The following is a 23,229-nucleotide window of genomic DNA, read 5'->3' on the forward strand; positions in this document are numbered from 1 at the left end:
AAACTGCTTGAATAATACTTTGACTGATCATTAAAAAAATCACATTCATGTACTTCATGAAGTGACATTTAAAGCCACCATGTGTGGGATTATATTAGTTACCTGTTGCCTGGTCTTAAAATCAATGTTTTAACAGGCCCTGTCATGGTCCTACCTGCTCTCGACCTGTACAGAAATGTCAGTCAGCACTAAGAGGAGTTATTTTAAAGTCTTCCAGTGATCGTGTTACCCCAGTCCCAAAAACATATACTTCTGATCGTGGCATGACTGACGGGAGCTGGTGCTGATCCACTGATCTATGGAGGAATAAGTGTCTTTTAAAAATTTTTTAATTTTTTTTTTTAATTTTTTTTTTTTTTATCTCCATTCGTAAAACACAGAACTGATTTCGCAGCTCCAAAGCTTAACTATGCTGTGTTGAATCTATTCCTATTGTGTTTTTATACACATTGAAGGTCTGTTTAATGAAACTGCCAACTTCAGCCTGATTTCCTGGAGCTCCAAACCCACTAATCTTGCTCTGATGATAGTGCAGTTTCCAGGCTCCAACTCTTTGTACCCATATTTAAAAACTCCACAGGTCATTTGATAACCCAGAGCTCACCTACCTAAAAATAGCTCGAGATTCTTTTGCGGTTTTGTTTAACTTCACTCTTGAAAGAGGGCACGGGTTGTTTTTTGTTCAGGGCAATTTTCACCTTCCTCTAAATACAGAGAAATTCTTAAACTTCTGTCTCATCATGGTTCCTGTGTCATTTGTGAACCAAAGTAAGACCAAAGGATCCAATGAAAATATACACTTTCTACATATATCTTCACTCTTTCCTATCATTTTAAGTTATTTATGAAAACACTGACATATTTCAGTGTTAAAATCATGAGGCATTCAAACATCATTTCACAGAACAATTGACGTATTGTGTATAAATATTTGTTTTATATGGTTTAAATACAATATGCTGCTACAGTTATGAGCAGGTGATGTAACTTGTCTTGAACTTGGACTGAGTGGAAACTCAGATGGCAGATACATGAGGAACCCGACCTGAGGCAGAGCAAATGTTCTTTCTGTGTCATACTTCATTTCAGATTATGATGACATCTCCTTCAGCAAGAAACTTCTCCATTTCAGTTCCAGCTGTTATAGACATTTCCTCAGCAGTTGGTTTTTACTGCAGAAATATCTGACAAACACTCTGCAGCATTTGCACTGGCAAAAGTTTGGGGCGGGAACAGCTGCTATTTCTTGTGCAGTCAGGGACTAATTCTCACGTCACCATGAAAGGTAAACCCTGCCACCTGCTGGTGTAAATAGACAACAGCTTTTTGGGGGGGTGTGGATTGGATAAACCAATTGCAACATATCATATTGATTTACATTTAGATGTTTTGCAGAGGCAGTAGAAAAAGGTTTTAGGTTGCAATAAAACCAATATACATGTTCATGTATTTTTCCTTATTTCCAGTAAACCATCAGATATTATTTAATCCTCGCTGGGTGCTCAAGTTCACTTCCCCGCTCCTCTTTATTGGCTCCCCTCTCACATCCAGAATATGTGCAAGGACTCAAGCACTGCTCCAACCAGACTTTTCTTTTTGTCAGTTTAACACATGGTCAGCCTTCAGTTTACATTTATGTCTGCTGCCTTTTAATTCTCTCTTTTCCCTGAGCTTTATCAGGGTTTAAATGATGTGGGAATACGTTTTTCCTGGGAGGGAGCCCATCGTGGCCAGCAGTGATTCCCTGCAGAGTTCAGGTTTGAGCTGGTGCAGTTTGAATAGCAGCTTCAGATCGAAGGTACTCCATGTTGTTTTCCATTTCTCCAGTGATGCTGATAATATGCCAAGTATAACGGTTGTTCCCCCAAGATTCGATAAAGTAATAAGTCTTAGTCAGTATTCTTCCTCTAACAAATAATATTACCATCCACACCACGATATACTTATCTTTTTGTTTCAGATGGACTCCAGATATAATCTGATTGCATGTCCCAGAGTTGCAGGATTTATGGCTGTCAACACAATATATTTGATCTTATTTCTTTTACGAAGCCTTGAATTGTGAATCAAGTAACTATAACTGCAACTGAAAATACCCAAACGTTGGAGATGTTGATCGCCTTGCAAAATTACTTTGAACATAGAATACTATTTCACAAATAAAAATGAACAAAGGTAATCTGAAGCAGAGAATAAAACTACAATACTATGTAAATTGGTGCAGTGTATTTCCAGGCTCGACTAATAACATACATGTATTTCGTGGACTTGCCTGTAACTGCACAAAAACAGAATGCTTCTGTGGTTTTATCTTCAGTCTTGAGACGACCGAATGATCATCTTGTAGTTCAATATCCTGTAATCTGTTTGTGTTCTATTGTTTCAGCTGAGGGAGGTAAGCGAGGAAATTTAACCCTTTCCTCGACCTTCACAGAACATTAATGGACCTGCAAAATAGTGCAATTTCAAACACATGCACACAAACAAAGGTGCAACAGATGAAGTGGGTTCGAACAAAGGCTTGTGAGCGGGCCGGTGCCGGGTCGTGTTCCTGTGTCCCGTCCTTCTGCTCCTCGAGGCCGATCCCGTCCACTTCAACGTTTCCTGTTTGTGCTCGAGCTCCAACCTGCGCAGCGCCGATGCGCACTGGTCCACAGAGAAGACGCTCGGTGGAGTTAAGATGGCGGCGTGTGGGTGAGGAGGCTGGGACCGAACTCGAGCTTTTCCGCCATTAAACGGCTCCTATGAGCCCTCCCGTACACAGTGATCGGAAGAACAACCGTTTCCACATCTTCCACACGCCCCGTGTGTGATTTTGGACTGAGCCCATGACATCGATCCACTTCGTGGTCCACCCGCTGCCCGGGACGGAGGACCAGCTCAATGACAGGTACGTGAGGCCGAGAGGAGGCTCGGTGAGCGGCGGCGTGTTTCAGCTCGGACTGGTGGACGTTGTTGACATTGGCATGTGTATGCATGCTGGTCTGAGTTGTTTGAATGCCCCCGGGCTGGACCGGGCTGGACCGGGACCGGGACCGGGACCAGGACCGGGACCAGGACCAGGACCGGGACCAGGACCAGGACCAGGCCCGGGGCATTTTGAGCGATCCTCGTTAGCTCGCTGCTACCTAAACACTCGGCTAGCAGCTAGCAGCTAGCAGGCTGCTTCCTCGGATTGGCTCACAGTCAAAGTTGAGGCGGACAATGCGGGTTGGGGGATGGGGGGAAGAGAGGGAAATGATGCTCGTAAAACACCACTTTGTTGAAAATGTCCACGTCGTCGCGTATAAATTACAAATCCGCTCTTCCGCGTCGCGTCGCGGTTTGTTTTGTGGGCGTCTCGTTGATTATCACGATCAATGAAGGAGCTAACGTCGGCTAACTGAAAGCTACCTGCTAACGCTAGCGAGCCCGTCTCTGGCACCACGCTCCTCACAAAGACAAACATCTGTAGTCCAGGCCTTTCGTGTCAGGAGACCTTTCCCTCAAACTTTAACTTTACATTTGCGTAATAAGATCATCGGCAACAATTAGCGCCTTTGTCTGTTTTTAACATGGCGCACTGATATCTGAAATATGCAACGAAGCAGAGTTAGCAGCAGGACAAACATTAATCTTGTTATGACTTCACCAGGGGGCGAGCCGAGGCTTACAGCACGTCTGATCTGTGCTGCATCCTCTAACATGTATGATCTGTGCTGCATCCTCCAACATGTATGATCTGTGCTGCATCCTCTAACATGTATGATCTGTGCTGCATCCTCCAACATGTATGATCTGTGCTGCATCCTCTAACATGTGTGATCTGTGCTGCATCCTCCAACATGTATGATCTGTGCTGCATCCTCTAACATGTGTGATCTGTGCTGCATCCTCTAACATGTATGATCTGTGCTGCATCCTCCAACATGTATGATCTGTGCTGCATCCTCTAACATGTGTGATCTGTGCTGCATCCTCCAACATGTGTGATCTGTGCTGCATCCTCCAACATGTATGATCTGTGCTGCATCCTCCAACATGTGTGATCTGTGCTGCATCCTCTAACATGTGTGATCTGTGCTGCATCCTCTAACATGTATGATCTGTGCTGCATCCTCTAACATGTGTGATCTGTGCTGCATCCTCTAACATGTGTGATCTGTGCTGCATCCTCCAACATGTATGATCTGTGCTGCATCCTCCAACATGTGTGATCTGTGCTGCATCCTCCAACATGTGTGATCTGTGCTGCATCCTCCAACATGTGTGATCTGTGCTGCATCCTCTAACATGTGTGATCTGTGCTGCATCCTCTAACATGTATGATCTGTGCTGCATCCTCCAACATGTATGATCTGTGCTGCATCCTCCAACATGTGTGATCTGTGCTGCATCCTCCAACATGTGTGATCTGTGCTGCATCCTCCAACATGTATGATCTGTGCTGCATCCTCTAACATGTATGATCTGTGCTGCATCCTCTGCTCACATTAGTTATTTTCACACTTCCCCCAAACATTATGGGGCTGCAGCACGCGCACAGTTAATCCAGCTCCACACTGTGTTGTTGATGGTGTTGATGGTGTCACGGTGCTGCTGTGCATCACATTGACTTTAATGGGTTTTATTGGAAGAGTTGAAGAGATCATTAGTCAGTCATATTTGGGGGAAAAGAGAAGAAAAAAAGGTCCAGGAAAATTGTGTGCGACCCGTATTTGGGCAGAACATGTGATTTATGATAACTCTATTTATACCATCCATCGAGATGGAACTGATTAATGAGGTGTTCTACTTAAAGACAAAGAGGTTGAGAAGCCAAAGTGTTTTTAGAATGACCTTGAGATTAAGAACTAGGCTCAGACAGCACACCGACCTGCAAGGAGTGTTCAAATACTCTGACTCTGGGGGACCAGCTTTGGTCTGAGTGACAGGAAAGCTCAGCTTACTCTGCTGGTCAGGACTCTTATTGAAAACACCACTCACACATCTTGGTGGTATGGACCTTTGGTGCCTTTTAAAGAGGTCATGGCTGTTCCATCCCCAGGCATGCATGCCATTTCACGCTACAGTCACCATGTGCTGCTGGGAGGCCCCCTCCTCTCTCTTCACTGTGAAGGAACTTGCAGTTGTCAAAGCAGATAAGTGCTTCTATCTGAAGTGAAAAAGGCTTGGTCCAGCCTTGGCTCATTAAAAGTGCTTGCCTGGCATGAACATCCGGTCAGATTTCCTCAACCAAATGCCAGTGGTTTGTTTAACCTAACCGACGTCTGCTCAGACACATTAGTTTAGCACAGAGGAATGGCACACAGCATTCCCCTGCAGTGAGATGGATGTTTAATATGTTTTTACTGGGCTCTGGTGAAACTGTTTCAAATGGCTCAATGAGGCGCGTAGACTCGGTGTCTGTGCGACAGTAGTGCCATTCGTTTGATGGGTAGGTTCGTGAATGGCTGACCTGGATGCTTTGTGACTCATTTTCTTTTACCCTCCTGCAGTGTTGTAGCTGATGCATTATCTTTTGGTGTGCTTCTGTGTTGAGGAGAATTCTACCTTTTCTGTTTTCATCTTGCACACAGTGGTCCAGCAGGTCGCCACAGAGGCCCTGCCTGTAATTTAAGTGGGTTTTTTACATTTTAAGTTTAATCTAATGACTTTCTGAGGGGTTTGCCACACAGAGCTTAAACTCGAATTTAGATTGTTTGTCTTGATGACATGTTTCATCAAGCAGTGGAATGACATGGAAAAAGAAATAAATAACACACACTTTGACATTGAAGTTTTGCATAAGCTGGGTTCCTACATAGAAAATGATTTAGATATTCTCTTGTTTGTGGGCATTAAAAAGCAAGATTAAGGAGTATTTCTATGTTTACACCTGGCATTAAATTGTTTGAAATAGTGTACCCATGAACCTTCACTGCATTTCGTTTGTTGTGGCTTGTGTTGACATCCTTTCATTTAAGACTGTTTTCGGTTGGTCATCACAGCTGCCATTGAGAAACATATTTGCTATGTATTTGAAAGGATTGAGGCCTAAGTGGTTCCCTGGGGAGGATTTCAGAGTCGCTGTATGTTTCTTAACAAGATACTTGACAAATAAAAGGATACAGTACATCTCGTACCCAACTTGTGGTTATACATGATCTGCTGTAAATGGGTTTTCATTTCATGGGAACGACAGATTTTCATAAACACAGTTGTCAGCCTGTATTGGATGTGAGTGTGGAAGGTTATTTTACTTAGTTTTTCATTGTGTGCTCTGCAGATTTCCAATGAACTACACCAGCAGGCAATTAAATGAGTCTGATCAGTTCACTGAGTGATAGAACAGACAAGTCAAATCATTAAGTTGACGGAGATCCTTGAAGTTGAGCAGTACTTTTTTATTGGTTCTTTCGGGGGAAGGTTATTTTACACACAGACATTCAAGGATTTATGATAGAAAAGGAACAAATAATGAATCTTTGTATTAAACGGACAAATCCAATTTGACTGACAAAACTCTTTAATTACAGATTCAGGTTATTTTTGGAGTGGCAGGTTTGAGCCTTGATTTGCATTATAATGTTGAGGTGGAGGAGATTGTTTGGGTTGCAGGGATTTCTGAAATATATCCTGCTCATTTTCTGCTTGAACATTGTTGGTTATTGCGGTAATACTTCCATTTTAGGTCTAAGGAAGTGATATTTTCATGTCATCACCAGTAGATGAGTCGATGGTTTGCAGGCAGATAAGGAGCGGTTGAGGGCTAACTTGCTTTGTCTTTACTCATTTTAAAAGTGAATCTAGCCTGTCTTACTGTTAGAATTGAAGCAAATTATTATTTTCATTACTAAATAATCTGTCAATTATGTTCTCAATTAATTGATTAATTATTTGTTGTTATAATATCAAAAAATGGCAAAACATTTTTACCAGTATTTCCCAAAGCCCAAGGAGCAGCCTTGTTTTATCCCAGCAGTCCACAAACAGAAAATATTCAGTTTATCATCATGGAGGACCAAAGGAACCAGAAAATAATCACATTTAAGAATATGGAATCAGAATTGTAGGGTTTGTTAACTTACATTTTTTTTTTTTTTTTAAATAGGTGGTGATTAATTTTCTGTCGACCGACTAATCCAGAGTTTCCCAAACTTTTCAGACCCTGTACCACTATATATCTAATTTCCCAACTACCACGCCTCACTGCAGATATATATATATATAAAAAAGAATTGGTATTATGAAATCCTCTAGTTGAACAATGTAATAGTCTTTGAAAGGCTAAATATCATCAACACAAGGCTTCTCTTTCAAAATTTAAGAGCACATTTATCAGAGCCCTGAAATCAATCACAATCTGCAGGGATGTAGAAACAGCTTGCAACTCTGTCAGTTTAGCATTCACTAATTATTGTAATGTGATTTGTGTCTGTATACCTGCTGTCTGTAACAAATTGAATTGAAATGACAATGTAGTGGACTTGGGCAAGTTGGAGGACAGTTGTTCGGCCTTCCAGCAAGGCTCTTGGCAGCCCAAGGTGAGGCCTTGCATACTGCCTGTTCTACCGCAGGTTGGGAGTCATTGAACTAATTGATTCATCAACTAATCGTTGCAGTTCTACACAGCACATTTTTCTGGATTGTCAGATGAAAAAGGAACGTTTAACTGTTTGCTTTGCATCAGGGAGCAAGTCACTGGCTAACAGTGATTGTTCCTTCTGGGGAAGAAGAAAACTATCTGCGTTTGTGTGTCTAGTTGTAGATGATCAATCTGATCATGAAACCTACTTCCATGGAAAGGATGAAAATGAGACACTCTGTTAGAGTCATTGGTTCAAAAATGAACTTTGCAATGACACAATATTTAAAATGCGCTATGACTCTGGCTGGCATCTTCTCCTTAGCAACAGCCACTCAGGGGTGCCGTAATTTTTAATATCGGTTTTGATATACAAATCTTATAGGATGAGAATATTCCTCAGAATAATTTCTTTCCCACGGTGCTACACCAGCATCATCAGATGGGTCTCATTAATATTTCGAATGCTCCAACATCCAGAACTGTGCTCTGATGTTTCCTCTGTCGTCGACAACTTATGACATAAATGTTGTTTTTGTCATCATCAACATGCCCACAACCATGTTTCATTGCAAGCTGCACATTACCCAGAATTTAATCATTGTCATTAGTGTTGTCTAATGCAAATTAGATGAAGCTGCCATGTGGAACAGATGTTGTTTTCCCACTTTGCTTCAAATTTCACCATTGTTTTTAATAGATTTTGTTTGTGATATTTACCAAATGTTCAGGATCATGCTTGATTAAATAAATTAAAAAGCTGTGCATAAGTTGAAGCCTTTTGAAATGCACCTATTGTCTGTGATAGGTTTTAAAAGCTGTGTAATCTCTAGTGAATTACAAATATTTCCTATAAAATCAGGGGTTCATGTGTTCCTTTATCTCTCAGCATTTTTGAGTCCCACACATTAACCTATGTTAATAAGGTGTTGAATTGGTCTTACTCCATGCATTCATATATTCTTTATTGTCTTGTCAGGCTCCGGGAAGTTTCAGAGAAACTCAACAAATTCAGCTATAACAGGTGAGTCTGCGTCCTCATTGTATTTGTGGTCTGCGTTGCTCAGTTGTTGTTTACAGGATCCTGTTTATTATTCTGTATATTATCTAACCAGTCGTTGTGCTGTCTCCCTCCTCCCCCACCCAAAAAAAATAATAAAAAAAAATGCAGTCATCCACACCTGAGTCTGCTGGAGCAGGCCACCCTAAAGCAGTGTGTAGTCGGTCCAAACCATGCTGGATTTCTCCTTGAGGTAATGTTATACGACATTGCATCATTAGCATAAATCACACACTTGGGGATCTGGCTCATTTGTTGCTCACGAAAAACATGTAATAAGAGGATTATAATTTCGACTGGGTCATTGATATCAGATGACCTGTGACTTTGCTATGAAACACAGGGGTATTTGCCTCTGTTGTAATTTAGGGTAATTCAGTCTGAACCGAGCGAGAGAAGAGGCATGTAGTCATTAACCTGAGTTTGTGTGTTGAAGCTTTGAACATCAGCAAGCAAACGGCTCCCGATGTGGGGAAGCGTGCTCAGGAGGAACGTGGAGTTAAATGTTGTGTAATAATGCATCAACAAGCATCACACATGGTGCAATGAAACTGTGTTGTATCTTTCAGTGTGTATATAGCACATCTGTGATCAATGAAGTGTTGTGCACGGTCGTAGTTGACACACAGACTGAGACTAAACTAAGATTCAAAGGTTGTTAAGTGTTTGAGGAAACGTTTTTTGTTGTCGTTTTGATTTGTTACTGATATAAGTTCCTAATTTAAGAAATTGCACTCAACACTACAATACAATTTCTCCTTTAAGTGTGTGACACTAAAAATCCTGCATGGCTCTCTTTAAGGATGGACGTGTGTGCAGAATCAGCTTTGCTGTCCAGCCTGATCGCCTGGAGCTCAGCAAACCGGATGGCAGCGATGGGTGAGAGACTTCTTTATGATGGGATCTGTCCCAGAACACTTTTTAAAAAAAATTTATTTATTTTTTTTTAGCTTTGGCACTGAATTGGAAAACGGATTGCTTGTGGAGATGTCTCTGTTCGAGATGCTCTGAACATGCTCGGGCGTACTGATCTCGGTTACTGTGATATGAATTCCATTCAACGCATGTGCCCTTTTCGGCGAGTATAACACATTTAGACACGGTTTCACTTCTGGGATCATCCTCTGGCTCTTTGCTACGAAGGACTCCATTGACCACGAGTGAAACATGTATCTGAATACATCACGGATATATTCCCCAAAAGCCCCGTGGGTCGGCTGCCATTGGACTCGTGGATGCTTTTGATATTTTGCTTGATAAGACTATGATTTCTATTCAGGACGGTTATATGCCTTGTGGGGACATTTCTTTCTCCAATATAAAAATACAGCCTTTCTAATCTGGACACCAAACGACCAACAACAAGGCAGTCTTAAAATTGTTTGTGCAACTTTCAGAAAGCCAGTTGCCTTTATGGCTGTGCAAGACTGTGCTATTTGCCATGATTCTTTTTTTTTTCTATAAAAAAAAAAAAAAAAAAAAATACCTTTTCACTAGCTGCTTTGTTTCATGTTGGCTATAAGCATGTATTTTTTGGTGAATGTCTCATTGATAGTTGTTGATGTCCTGCCAGCAGAACAGCATCCAACAGTGATTTCATATACTAGCTGCTAAATATACATGTGAATCAGGCTGTAAAAGGCTGAAGAGCTGCCTGCTCCAACCCTTTCTGCAGAGCATATGTTTTGTTCTCTGCCACAGACTTGCAAAACAAGATGAGATGGTTTCAAATTGTAATAAGTTTTCAGTCAGCAGATTTGTGAGTTGCTGGGAAGCCAACAGAAAACGGGTATGGCAGGTTGTATTTGGAAAGATTGTCAGCTTACTGAACTGATATCCTGTGATTTTTGAACTGTAACATGGATTGTTTTAGCTGATGTTGACTGTTGGTTTGAAATTTCTATTTCTGTATATTGTATTTGAATAATTAGAATTTGTTTCCCTGTTCCAGTATGGTACTAACTCTAATTGTGTTATATTGTTGGAAGGTATTCAAATTCAGTGTCATCATAGTCTCTGTTACATGAAACATCGGCACAATTCTAATAATTTACTTTTTCTTTCTACGGCAAAACACAATTTATACTCATTTCCTACTGAGAACACCTCATTTAAGAATATTGCAGCAAGCTGCTTTTGGTTAAACTCAGAATACATCTCATTATCCAACATGTTGAAATAGGAGAAAGCAGTTGCAGCCCCAAAAAACCCCAAGAACTTTTAAAAAAAAGGAAAGTCTTGAAGGAGGAATGAGTTGCAGCCAATTCTGATTCCCAAGGGTGTTGTCATGCTAGTCTCCAAAATACCCCCTCCTGTTTCACACTGAAATATAAAGAGTAAATAAATCCTGAACCAAGGGGTATAATTTAACAACCACCTGGGATACATTTAGTTTCTGTTAACCCAGGTACTTTAAAAAAAAAAAGAAAAGAAAAAAGTTCTTTTAGTCCTTTTGGGACTTCTGTAGGTTTGTAACTGATCTTCCATTTTTTGTTTCCAGTTCAAAGTTGAGCAGTGGTTCAGGGACAGGAAGGAGCTCCAGGCCAGGCAGGACTAGTGATCCGCCCTGGTTCCTGTCTGGTTCTGACACACTGGGCAGACTGGCAGGCAACACCCTTGGGTAAGTTCTGGCAGGGCTGACGGAGACAAATAGTCCTGTGAATGCTCGGTGTATAGAGCATCACACTGACGCAGTGGGCTGGAGATTTATTCCCTGCAGGATTCAGTGCCACACATTCTGGTGAGAGGACCTTTTTAGGGTGTGTAAAATGTAATGGATAAATGTGTACATCATAAACACAGCCATGTTCATCAACTCTGCCGTTTCCGTACTGCATTTGATGTTGGTGAATTCTCATCAGACAACCAGTTCCCTCATCAAAATATAGTCTTTGTGGTTCCTGATATTTTAGTTGTGCTCAACCTGAAAGAGCTGCAGAATAACCCCCTAAACCTTCACTTTGACAATTCAAAGTAGAATTATAACTAAGTGATGGTTCACATTGTCTAAATGTATACTATACTGTATTTATATCCCCTTATAATATGTGGAAACTTTCTTTTTACACTTCCTGATTAAGTTAGGAAAGGGGCCACCAGTTAATTACTGTCTTCCTGTAAATGTTGCAGAAGCTTGTCCGTCTGGTCTGCCCTGTCTCTGCTGTCGCAAACACTGAATCCCTTCGTAGCCAGATGTGTGCGTTTTCTGAGTCTGCTCTGTTAGTCAGCTGGTGTTTTTTTGGCACTTCTGTCTGACCATGGCCTTGCACTCTATGTAACAGGAGTCGCTGGAGCTCTGGTGTAAATGGAGGCAGTGGGGGAGGAGGAAGTGGAGGAGGAGCTGGAGGAGGTGGAGCAGGAGGTGGTAGCAGTGGTGGAGGAGGCGGCAGTGGAGGAGGCGGAGGCACGTCGGGCAGGTCGTCAACAGCAGCTCGCGATTCCCGTCGACAGACTAGGGTGATTCGTACGGGAAGGGATCGGGGCTCGGGCCTTCTCGGCAGCCAGCCTCAGCCAGTCATCCCAGCTTCTGTCATCCCAGAGGAACTTATTACTCAGGTACAGCACTCAGCTCGTACACGTGTTCTTTGTGAAACCAACTTTTTCGAATCATTTGCTAGCACACAAATTGTGAACGGTGCACATTTACTCATTAATCATCCATCACAAGTGAATTTTGCTGAAATGTTTTTTGTTTTGGTGTCTCGGTACCTTTCCCCCAGGCCCAGGTAGTCCTTCAGGGGAAATCCCGGAGTGTGATCATTAGGGAGCTCCAGAGGACCAACCTTGATGTCAACCTTGCTGTCAACAACCTGCTGAGCCGGGATGATGAAGATGGAGATGATGGAGATGACACGGCCAGCGAGTCCTACCTCCCCGGAGGTTTGTCCCACAAACGGGAATTAGCTCGTATGACATAATGTTCTTGTGTGAAAGCTTGAGTCAACACGGTGTAATAGAAATATGTTTGTGGAATTACAAAAGAAAATAGTATTACAATTTTCATTATGATCATTGTAATAGTTTAGTAAGTATAAAGAATATATGTGATTTTGTAATTTAGTGTTAAAACTTGCCTCCTTTGTGTGTCCCCCCCCCCCCCCCCCCCCCCGTGCAGAGGACCTGATGTCCCTGTTGGATGCAGACATTCACTCAGCGCACCCCAGTGTCATCATTGATGCTGATGCCATGTTCTCTGAGGACATCAGCTACTTTGGCTATCCTTCTTTTAGACGCTCCTCGTTGTCTCGCCTGGGATCTTCCAGAGGTAACTCGACAGCTCACCTCGGACTAGTGAAGGGACACTGGGTATTAAAGAGGCTTTGGTGGCAGCACTGGTGACGGCTTTTGTTTATGGGGATGGCTTCCAAACACAACACATCCGACAAGTTGGAAATCAAGGCTGTTTTTTCACCATTTTTCTATAGGTGGCTTGAGAGGTTTGAAAATGAGACGGTACCTAACAAGAAAAGCATTTTCTGACAAGATTACAGCAGTTAACTGAAGTGTAGGTTTTATACAAATTGCTGTAAAGAGAAATGGTTTTAGTTTATTTGGTGGATAAATCCTCTCTCCAGTTTCTTCAGCTGAATTTACATGATACGTGTTTGGTGTTGTATGCTGCATGGCTGTAGTACACACTGTGATCTCTCTGAGAAAGGCCCGCTAGGCCCACCTGTCTTCACAGGGACCCTTTAAGGCAGTCTATTTTAAAAACGTACCTAGCCCACTTTTAGCCCATATGCATGCTTTCTTTCTGTCTATCCACTTCCTCTTCTATCTCGCATTTTAACTTATGAGCCTGCAAAGTGACTCACCCACAGTATTATTGTAGACTCCCGTTCAATCTCCAGTATTGCAATTGATTAATTTGCATCACAGTGATTCTAAAGAATCTATCGTTCTCTCTCTATTCTTAAAACTATGTTGACGGGTCTTTCCCAGAGAGTGGCTTACTTCTATCCCACTGGTGTGACCTTATTGCATACCAGTTCTCCTTCTTCCCCTAGAGCGTGACTCAGAGCTGTTGCGTGAACGTGAGTCTGTATTGAGGTTACGTGAGCGCCGGTGGCTCGATGGGGCCTCGTTCGACACGGAGCGAGGCTCCACCAGCCGTGAGGGTGAGCCCAGCCTCGACAAGAAGAGCATCCCAGTCCAGAGCCCTGTCTCCCTGGGAGAGGAGCTGCAGTGGTGGCCCGACAAGGTGAGAGGAGTGCAAACACCTGCCATTCCTTTTTGAAGCGCAAGAATACAAGACTTTCGGTGTGATTGCGTGGCATGCAGAGATTAAATTCAATTTGATCATATTGAGATGTCTCTACAGCATGATTAGACTACAGTGTTTTTTTTTTAGTTTTATTTAAACTGATACATATTGAGCTGTCTAATTTCTTCTGCAGGACGGTGTGAAGTTTGTGAGCATTGGTGCCATGTTCTCAGAGCTAGTGGCTGTGAGCTCCAAAGGAGAGCTTTATCAGTGGAAGTGGAGCGAACCTGAACCCTACAGGAATACACAGGTGGAGAATTCAACCTATGTGCAGCCAAAAAACATTATTCAGTGAAATACATCACACATCCAATCTTTTATTAGAGCAAGCCCAATGGCAAGTAAGAGCTGGTGTTGTGTCACATGTTGGAGAGCTGATATCACTAACTCTCCTGTCATTGGTCGCTTCAGAATCCTTCCATTCACCACCCTCGTGTCTCCTTCCTGGGCCTGGCCAATGAGAAGATCACCTTACTGTCTGCTAATAGCATCAGAGCCACCGTAGCTACCGAGACCAACAAGGTAGATTATAATTGCTTCTCTGGACATAACGACAAGATCCAGGCTGTCTTATAACTGATTGAATAAACAAATGTTTTTTTAGTTACTGATCCGCCACCCTTAAATTACACGTGTATTTTATTAGCTGTTTATTAACGTGTGCGTGTGTTGTATAGGTGGCAACCTGGGTGGACGACACACTGAGCACAGTGGCTTCCAAGCTGGAGCACAGTGCTCAGTCTTTCCCTGAGCTGCAGGGGGAACGTATGGTGTCGCTGCACTGCTGCGCGCTCTACACATGTGCGCAGCTGGAGAATAGCCTTTACTGGTGGTGAGGAACAAGTTATTCTTATAACTACATTGAATTGAAACCAGAGCCGAGAGGAAATCACAATATTGCAGTAATTTATGCAAATTCAACCCACCGTCACACTATTTGCGGGAACTTTCTCTTTTACAAAATTCCTGTGATTTTTCTGCCATAAATGTTCTCAATAGAAGCTCTGCTGAAGGCAGTTTTACTGCCAAAAAATACCCAAATCTTGGCAAATTGCATTGTAGTTTCTGAGAAGAGACGCTGCAGCATCAAACATTTTAGTTCACAACAATCACAAAAAACTCCTCAATCCTGAAGGGACAGAATAACATTGACTCCCCAGGGTCACCATAACATTGTTATCCTGCTAAGTGTGCTGTGATAGAAGCCAGGAGTCATCAGTCATCTCTCCCTGGATTCTTCATAATTATCAATAAAACAAAACATGTTCCTGGCAGATATTATTGATCGCCACGTGCTTTCGATGCCATTGTTGATGCCTGGAGATCTTTTTGTCCATCTTAGATTTCAAAATTGAATAAAGTTTTTATATTATATGTTCTTATGAACATAACACGCAACCTGGACTTGTAGCAAACAATGTGAATTCTTCCAAAGACCTTGTATTTAACAAGGATTAAAAACACCAATGCTGCACAGCATTTATAGCCTATTTGCAATACCTGGGAACTCAATGATAATATTATGAAGAGGAAGGTGTGAATGTCAGTGAGCTTTTGATAGCTAACTGATTCCATCTTCTCTGCAGGGGTGTTGTGCCTTTTAGTCAAAGGAAGAAGATGCTTGAAAAGGCCAGAGCCAAGAACAAAAAGCCAAAGTCCAGCGCTGGCATCTCCTCCATACCCAACATCACCGTGGGAACACAGGTAAGAAGGAGTTTGAGTTTTCACTGTTGTCTGTTCAGACTAAGGTGGACAAAGCTCTGGTGTAATGTTTAATGTTTACTATAGATTTGTCCTTAAGAATACTACTACTACACACTTATTATAAGTCTTGCAATTACTGTGAAGTCAATGTATTGTAAGTCACCAGTTGACGGTTTGTTCTTCAGGTGTGCTTGAGGAATAACCCCCTCTACCATGCTGGTGCAGTGGCCTTTTCTGTCAGTGCTGGAATCCCCAAAGTGGGCGTTCTGTTGGAATCTGTCTGGAACATGAATGACAGCTGCAGGTTCCAGCTGCGCTCACCGGAGAGCCTCAAGAACATGGAGAAGACCACCAAGACCCAGGAAATCAAGTCAGATTCACCTTTTATTTGGCCAAATGTTTTGGATCTGAATATTCTTCCATCATTTTATGTTCGTGCATTTATTGAAATTTTTTTTTTTCTTTTACCGCAGATGGAAGTAATCTATAGACTTGATTGAAGATGCTTTTTATGTTGCTATGCTGAAAAAAACCCTTCGGTCAAATCAAGCCATGTATCTTTGTCTTACCCCGTAGGACTGAAAGCAAGCCGGAGCTGGTGAAGACTGAGATGGGTCCTCCTCCCTCCCCAGCATCGACCTGCAGTGATACCTCTTCCATTGCTAGCAGTGCCTCACTGCCCTACAGTATGTCGGCTTCTCTCACCCCCCTCTTAACTGTTTGCTCTCTCACCAGCACAAGCCCTGACTTTCCTATCTCCCAGGCACACAACCAATTTATTCCCCACTCAGTGCTCTCATTAGTCCTTTGACTTTGAAACAGATGGTGCGCAGGCTTTTATCAGCACATTCTTTTCCCCCCGCCTGTTTTCCCGTGAAGGAAATGTGGCCAGCTCACAGTAAATACTGTTATATTTGGTTTCCCTTTTACAACCTCTTATACTATGAATCAAACTGCAAGCTGTCAGTGTTGATGATTAATTTTCCTTCGTCCACACTAGAGGTTTTAATCACCTGGTCACCGAAATATGTCCACAGCCTTAATTAGGAGTGAAATTCTAAACCATTTACAATTCCTAAACATGAATATGAATGAGGCTCTAATTTGAATGTGACGTGACTAAATGACTAAAAGTTAATATGCTGTACTCCATGCAGAGCGAAGACGTTCGACCCCCGCTCCCAAAGAGGAAGAGAAGGTGAATGAAGAGCAGTGGCCTCTACGGGAGGTGGTCTTTGTGGAGGACGTTAAAAACGTCCCTGTGGGAAAGGTGGGTACATCTGAAACAAGGATGAACACGGAGAATCAAAGCTTACAAATGTAGTAATATCTTGGGATATTAAGGAATATTTGTGTCCTGCTTCAGCTCTTTGTGTCTGGCCTGTATATGTGTGATTTTGTGTTATTGTATCTCACTTTATTACCTTCATATTCTGCCCCAGGTGCTCAAAGTGGATGGTGCTTACGTTGCTGTGAAGTTTCCAGGGACATCAAGCAGCATGAGCAACCAGAGCACCGCCGCTCCCCCCGACTCAGACCCATCATCACTGTTGCAGGACTGCAGGCTCCTCAGAATAGATGAGCTACAGGTAGGAGTGGAAATAGATAGTATTTGGAGTTCAACTGAAGTAGTAACATGATGTATTTGAGCATTTGTCCTCCGCATGACATGTTCGCTGACTTTCCATCTCCTTCAATGTGTTTGACAGGTGGTCAAAACTGGTGGGACTCCGAAAGTTCCAGATTGTTTTCAGCGAACACCTAAAAAGCTCTGTATCCCAGAGAAGGCAGAGATTCTGGCTGTTAATGTTGACTCCAAAGGTGAGTTTGTCCTGTTGCCCTGTGTTTCTATGTGTCCGTGGATACTAGATTTGTAGTTCTGTGCAGAATGTTTCTAGATCTTAAATATTTCTCCATCTTGCAGGAGTCCACGCAGTGCTGAAAACTGGTAACTGGGTAAGGTACTGTATCTTTGACCTGGCCACAGGCAAAGCTGAGCAGGAGAATAACTTCCCAACTAGTAACCTGGCCTTCCTGGGGCAGAGTGAGCGCAACGTGGCCATCTTCACTGCAGGACAGGTGAGACGGCCTCCTCAATAGCGGATGTATTTTTTGGGGGGGATGTAGGATATACTAATCTTAAATGTTGAATTTTGTTTTTATTTTCAGGAGTCTCCTATCATCCTTCGAGATGGGAATGGGACAATCTACCCGATGGCCAAAGACTGCATGGGTGGAATTCGGGATCCTGATTGGTTGGACCTGCCTCCTATAAACAGCCTGGGAATGGGGGTGCACTCTCTGGCCAATCTCCCCTCTAACTCCACCATTAAAAAGAAAGCTGCTATCATTATTATGGCCGTAGAGGTAAACATGACCTTATAAATACCAATGCGATGACAACTTTAAAAACAAATGAACAAGCAGATCAAAAGGATGTTCAGTTTTATTATGTGCCCATATTCTCTGTCCTTAAATCTTTCTGTGATCGTAGTCAGTTCTCACTACAACCAGTTTGTCCCTTTCAGAAACAGACGCTGATGCAGCATGTGCTGCGCTGCGACTACGAGGCGTGTCGGCAGTATCTGGTGAACCTTGAGCAGGCCTTCCTGCTGGATCAGGGCAGCCAGGCACTCGGAGCTCTTCTGGGCCATCGATGTGATGGGAACCGCAATATCCTCCATGCTGCTGTCTCTGTCTGCTTCCCTGTTAGCAACAAGGAGACCAAAGAGGAGGAAGGTGAGCTGGCGTGTCACTGTTGGTCTGTCTGGGAGCTGCATTGGGTTCTTGATTATTGGAGTATTTAAATAACTGCAGAAAAGTCATTTTTGTTGTATTCGTGGGCTGGTTCTTGGAATACTGTATCCAACAGAATGTAGAATTTAAAATAGAAAAAAATGATAGAAGAAATGTACTTTTACTTTCAACACGGTTCCAGATTGGAGTCTGCTCACATGGATCCTCCTGATTGCCTCCTTCCTGCTGACTCCTCTCGATGCGTAATGACCATGTTTCATTTCAGAAGCCGAACGGTCGGAGAGAAACACATTTGCAGAGCGTCTGTCTGCTGTGGAGGCGATCGCCAACGCCATCTCTGTGGTCTCAAGCAACAGCTCTGGAAATAGGACAGGCTCGTCCAGTAGCAGAGGGTAAAAATATTATATTATATTATTTTTGTGTTTTTCTGTCCATTTTTAGTAAACAGTTCTTCAGCAATATTAAAAACACAAGCAAAATTGTTGATGAAGCCATTTTCTTTTGTGTGTTGTTACTAGACTTCGTCTGAGGGAGATGATGCGGAGGTCTCTAAGAGCAGCAGGTCTTGGCCGCCATGAGTCTGGCCCATCATCCAGTGACCACCAGGACCCTGTTTCCCCACCCATTGCTCCACCAAGCTGGGTCCCTGACCCCCCACCCATGGACCCTGGTGAGATCATCTGAATGAGGCAGTAGAGATGGTGGATTACTACGGTGTCACTGCATCAAAGAAACAATGAAAAAACTGTTAAATCATCCTCGACCTCTGCTTTGTATTGACAAGTTAAATCTCATACAGCGAGTAGGAATCTTAATTATAAGGAATATTGTATAATTGCATTAATTTACCCTGAAATGATCAAGTGAACGATTTCTGTGCAGTTGTGGCTCAGAGGAGTCTAAACTGTCGTGTTGTGTGTTGGCGGTTTTTTTTTAAGCTTTAAAACGGGAGTCCTTGATTTCATCTCGTAGCTGCTCGCCCACACCAGTGCAAGCTCTCACTGCTTTGCCATAGTTTTCAGTCTGGAGGCAGTTTTGCACAATGATATTGAAATGTGCACGTGTGTAATCATGGAATTTAACTCTCCTTCCTTGGCTTTGTAAATTAATCTAAGACTTTAAAGTTATGTAACTCTGAAAGGGATAATAATAATCACATTTTTCTTTGAAATAATGCAAAGTTGTTTTCTCAACAGATGGTGACATTGACTTCATTCTAGCCCCAGCTGTGGGTTCACTCACCACCGCCTCCACTGGTACCAGCCAGGGCCCCAGCACCTCCACCATCCCAGGTTCAGGAGTGTGTGTGCGTGTGTGTGTGTGTGTGTCCCCGTGTGTGTGTCCGTCCGTCCGTGTCCGTGTGTCCACCGTCCGTGTGTGTGTGTGTGTCCGTGTCCGTGTCCGTGTGTCCATGTCCGTGTGTGTGTGTGTGTGTGTGTGTCCGTGTGTCCATGTCTGTGCGTGTCCGTGTGTCCATGTCCGTCCGTTGACTGACCGACTGTTCTATATTGTTCATATGAGCAGGGCCGTCCACTGAGCCCTCGGTGGTGGAGTCTAAAGACAGGAAGGCCAACGCCCACCTGATCCTGAAGCTGATGTGTGACAGTGTTGTTCTGAGGCCACACCTACGAGACCTGCTCTCCGCAAAGTAAGATTCTTCTTCACTATTTAAATTTAAAGAAGAAACATACTTTTGTCCTGATTTATTTGCTGTTCTTTTGTTCGTTTTCCTCTCTAAAGTGCTAATGTATAGTGTTGGCATTGTTTGACAGGGATGCCCGAGGAATGACCCCATTCATGCTGGCTGTCAGTGGGAGAGCCTACCCAGCAGCTATCACAGTGCTGGAGGCTGCTCAGAAAATGGCCAAGGGTAAGTTCATAAGTTAGCTTTATGCTGTAAAGTGGTTTGTCATCTAAATGAAGACGGTTTCTCAGATCTCAAACCTTAATTTAAATGCTGAGTATTATGAACACGCTCCACACGTGTTATTGTGTTCCTGACACGGAGAGGAATGACAGGCATTAGCATGAGGTTTGCGTGACCGACCATTCAGCATTTGTGAATAAATTCTGGGAAAGCAGCGGAGTTTTTGTGAAACTGATGTAATTGTAAGCGGTTAGGTAATAGCTGGAACATTGGAGGTTGTCCACCAGTTATGTGAATCCTGACCTATTTTGCTGCCCTGCTTCTAGCAGCAAACTATCATGTTGTAACTGGCTTTCTGTTTCCATGTTCTCCTTTTGTTGCTCGAATGTCTTGAACGCAGTGGGTGACCCCGGCATCGCAGAGAAGGAGGATGCAGATTCTGTGTTCATGGAGATGATCTGCCCCTCGGGGACCAACCCAGATGATTCTCCCCTGTATGTTCTCTGCTGCAACGACACCTGCAGTTTCACTTGGACGGGAGCTGAGCACATTAACCAGGTCAGCCCAGAGGAAATTATCACAGTAAACTTTACACTCTTTACTAGAAAAACCTGTTTTGTGTCTAAAAAGTAAAATGTCTAGTTTGGAAACTGTATTTCTTTGCTAAGCTCTGACACACTGACAATTCTCCTGACCCTGGCTTTTGGATTCAGGATATCTTTGAGTGTCGAACATGTGGCTTGCTGGAGTCCCTGTGCTGCTGCACTGAGTGTGCGAGAGTATGTCACAAAGGACATGACTGCAAGTAAGTCCGAGTTTTCAGTTTGGCCTTATTCACTCTTTGTTAAGGCTCTAGTCTTTATGCTCATTCCTTATGATCACCAGTATTCAGAGTATGGCATATGCTTGATTATACATTTTTATACCACTCTTCTTTGCCAGGTTGAAGAGAACCTCTCCTACAGCGTACTGTGACTGCTGGGAGAAATGTAAGTGTAAAACGCTGATAGCCGGCCAGAAGGCGGCTCGTCTGGATCTGCTGTACAGGTTGCTCACAACCACCAACCTGGTCACCACACCGAACAGCAGGTAAGACCTCCATGTACTCTCTACTCACTTCACATAGACTATCTGCGTTTCCTTTACAAGTAGATTTGTGCATTTCCGACTTTATCTGCTTATTTGTGTTATTTTGATAGACCACTGTACCACCAAGGATGCTTCATATTGAGCGAGTGAGGAAAAGGTGATTCTAACGGTTTGACTTGTGTTTCCATCTGCAGGGGAGAGCATATATTACTGTTCCTGGTGCAGACTGTTGCCAGGCAGAGTGTTGAGCACTGTCAGTACAGACCACCCCGCATCAGAGAGGACAGGAACCGCAAGGCTGCTAATGCAGAAGGTAGCTTCACTTCTTCTCTCATTTTTAACTTTCAGTGCAGACGAACAATCAACAGATTTTACATGCATTGAAGGTTACAATTTGCCGTGTCTGTGGTCCGGGCTGCAGCTTTGTAAAATATCATTCCCTAAAGGCCTCTGTTCTCTTCTTCTTTCAGACTCTGATATGCCAGATCATGACCTAGAACCTCCCCGCTTTGCTCAGCTGGCTCTGGAGAGGGTCCTGCAGGACTGGAACGCCCTCAAGTCCATGATCATGTTTGGTTCTCAGGAGAATAAAGACCCGTAAGTATCACAGCAGGAGTGCAAAGACGTTGAAAGACTGCGCAAGTATATAAAACAGAAAAATGACATAAAGGTCAACATCAATGTGCCCTTTCAGAAACAATGTGCCAGTTGCATGATATCATCTACAAACATGACAGTCCCTCCAGGATTTCAGAGATTTGTTGTGATTGTTGCGATCAACATTTGATTTTGCGCATGTTTTTCTCTCAAATGTTGAAGTCATTTTTGGAGTTTAAAGTGAGTTTTTCGCATAAAATTGCCAGAATTTGAAAAAGTTGCAAGTTCAGAAAGAAAAGTTAGATTTACAAAAATTATAATTTATTCACTACCTGATAACGGAATAAATCTGTATTCACTTCCTGTGATAATAATCATGCTGCACATCACAAATATTTTAGTTCTAATTTTATTTTTAATTTATGTATTGAACGTAGAGAACCATGGGGCTAAAAGTTACAAAAAGAAATGATAAAAGCTGCGCATGTTTCCAGAACAGTCCGTCTGTGACTGGAATATAGAAACAAGGACTACATCAGCTGTCAAAATAAGAGCTTTAGATGCCATTTAATTCATGATCATTCAACACATAGACCTGCTGGATGAAACAAACTTTGCAAGCTCCTGCAAATATTGTGGCGTTTTCTTGAATTTGCGTTAATTATTGCGATTTCCTGAAGGGACTTTACATGAATGTGATGTAGTCAGAGCTTTATGTTACTTTACTATTAATATATTGATATCAGTTAGTTCCACATGGTTTGTTATAGAGGTTTTTGCTCTTCAACAGCCAATATTTGGACTCCTGTGTTTTTCCATCTCCTAGACTTAGTGCCAGCAGCAGAATTGCCCACCTCCTGCCTGAAGAGCAGGTCTACTTGAATCAGCAGAGTGGCACCATTCGCCTTGACTGTTTCACACATTGCCTCATTGTCAAGTGTGCTCCTGACATCACTGTAAGTCCAGTTAGTCTTTCCTCTCGTGTACATGGTGTGAAGTAAAATCTGCTTTGAGTAATTGTTACCCAGAAAAAACTGAAAATGATACCACTGAAGTGGCACCACCTGTTCTGCATTTTCCTCAGTTATGATTACTCTGAAACTGTTTGAATGATCATCTCAAGATGGTCCTTATTGGATGTTAATTTTTTTTTTTTTTTTTAACCTCCTGCATTAGTTTATAGACACTTTGCTGGGTACGCTGGTAAAGGAGCTGCAGAACAAGTACACGCCTGGCCGGAGAGAGGAGGCCGTCAACGTCACCAGGAGGTTCCTCCGCTCTGTAGCCCGGGTGTTCGTCATCCTCAGCGTGGAGATGGCCTCCTCCAAGAAGAAGAAGTAAGAACA

General features: G+C 42.8%; 1 protein-coding gene across 4 annotated transcripts in view; it reads left to right on the forward strand.

The window, feature by feature from the left end:
* The first annotated feature begins 2,649 nt into the window (after positions 1-2,649).
* The window catches only part of ubr5 (ubiquitin protein ligase E3 component n-recognin 5), a 33,028-nt gene continuing 12,448 nt past the window's right edge, over positions 2,650-23,229 (forward strand). For 2 of the 4 annotated variants that reach the window (XM_069171998.1, XM_069171999.1), the window contains exons 1-33: positions 2,650-2,890; positions 8,526-8,570; positions 8,718-8,799; positions 9,409-9,485; positions 11,107-11,226; positions 11,888-12,161; positions 12,326-12,485; positions 12,721-12,870; positions 13,595-13,806; positions 14,003-14,119; positions 14,281-14,391; positions 14,547-14,701; positions 15,456-15,573; positions 15,759-15,943; positions 16,150-16,259; positions 16,731-16,843; positions 17,016-17,162; positions 17,283-17,394; positions 17,498-17,652; positions 17,743-17,940; positions 18,102-18,312; positions 18,596-18,722; positions 18,849-19,000; positions 19,527-19,622; positions 19,855-19,978; positions 20,103-20,200; positions 20,598-20,755; positions 20,911-21,002; positions 21,140-21,286; positions 21,481-21,599; positions 21,757-21,883; positions 22,710-22,839; positions 23,060-23,220. In XM_069171998.1, the coding sequence (XP_069028099.1) occupies positions 2,829-2,890; positions 8,526-8,570; positions 8,718-8,799; positions 9,409-9,485; positions 11,107-11,226; positions 11,888-12,161; positions 12,326-12,485; positions 12,721-12,870; positions 13,595-13,806; positions 14,003-14,119; positions 14,281-14,391; positions 14,547-14,701; positions 15,456-15,573; positions 15,759-15,943; positions 16,150-16,259; positions 16,731-16,843; positions 17,016-17,162; positions 17,283-17,394; positions 17,498-17,652; positions 17,743-17,940; positions 18,102-18,312; positions 18,596-18,722; positions 18,849-19,000; positions 19,527-19,622; positions 19,855-19,978; positions 20,103-20,200; positions 20,598-20,755; positions 20,911-21,002; positions 21,140-21,286; positions 21,481-21,599; positions 21,757-21,883; positions 22,710-22,839; positions 23,060-23,220 (4,445 nt within the window). In that variant the 5' untranslated portion in view covers positions 2,650-2,828. The remainder of the gene's footprint in view (positions 2,891-8,525; positions 8,571-8,717; positions 8,800-9,408; positions 9,486-11,106; positions 11,227-11,887; positions 12,162-12,325; positions 12,486-12,720; positions 12,871-13,594; positions 13,807-14,002; positions 14,120-14,280; positions 14,392-14,546; positions 14,702-15,455; positions 15,574-15,758; positions 15,944-16,149; positions 16,260-16,730; positions 16,844-17,015; positions 17,163-17,282; positions 17,395-17,497; positions 17,653-17,742; positions 17,941-18,101; positions 18,313-18,595; positions 18,723-18,848; positions 19,001-19,526; positions 19,623-19,854; positions 19,979-20,102; positions 20,201-20,597; positions 20,756-20,910; positions 21,003-21,139; positions 21,287-21,480; positions 21,600-21,756; positions 21,884-22,709; positions 22,840-23,059; positions 23,221-23,229) is intronic. The other 2 variants (XM_069171996.1, XM_069171997.1) reach the window with 1 other exon arrangement.

This window comes from Embiotoca jacksoni, unplaced genomic scaffold (genome assembly GCF_022577435.1).
Source record: "Embiotoca jacksoni isolate LCO1_2020_lvr unplaced genomic scaffold, fEmbJac1.0.p SCAF_50, whole genome shotgun sequence".
In the NCBI taxonomy this organism is placed as follows: Eukaryota; Metazoa; Chordata; class Actinopteri; family Embiotocidae; genus Embiotoca; species Embiotoca jacksoni.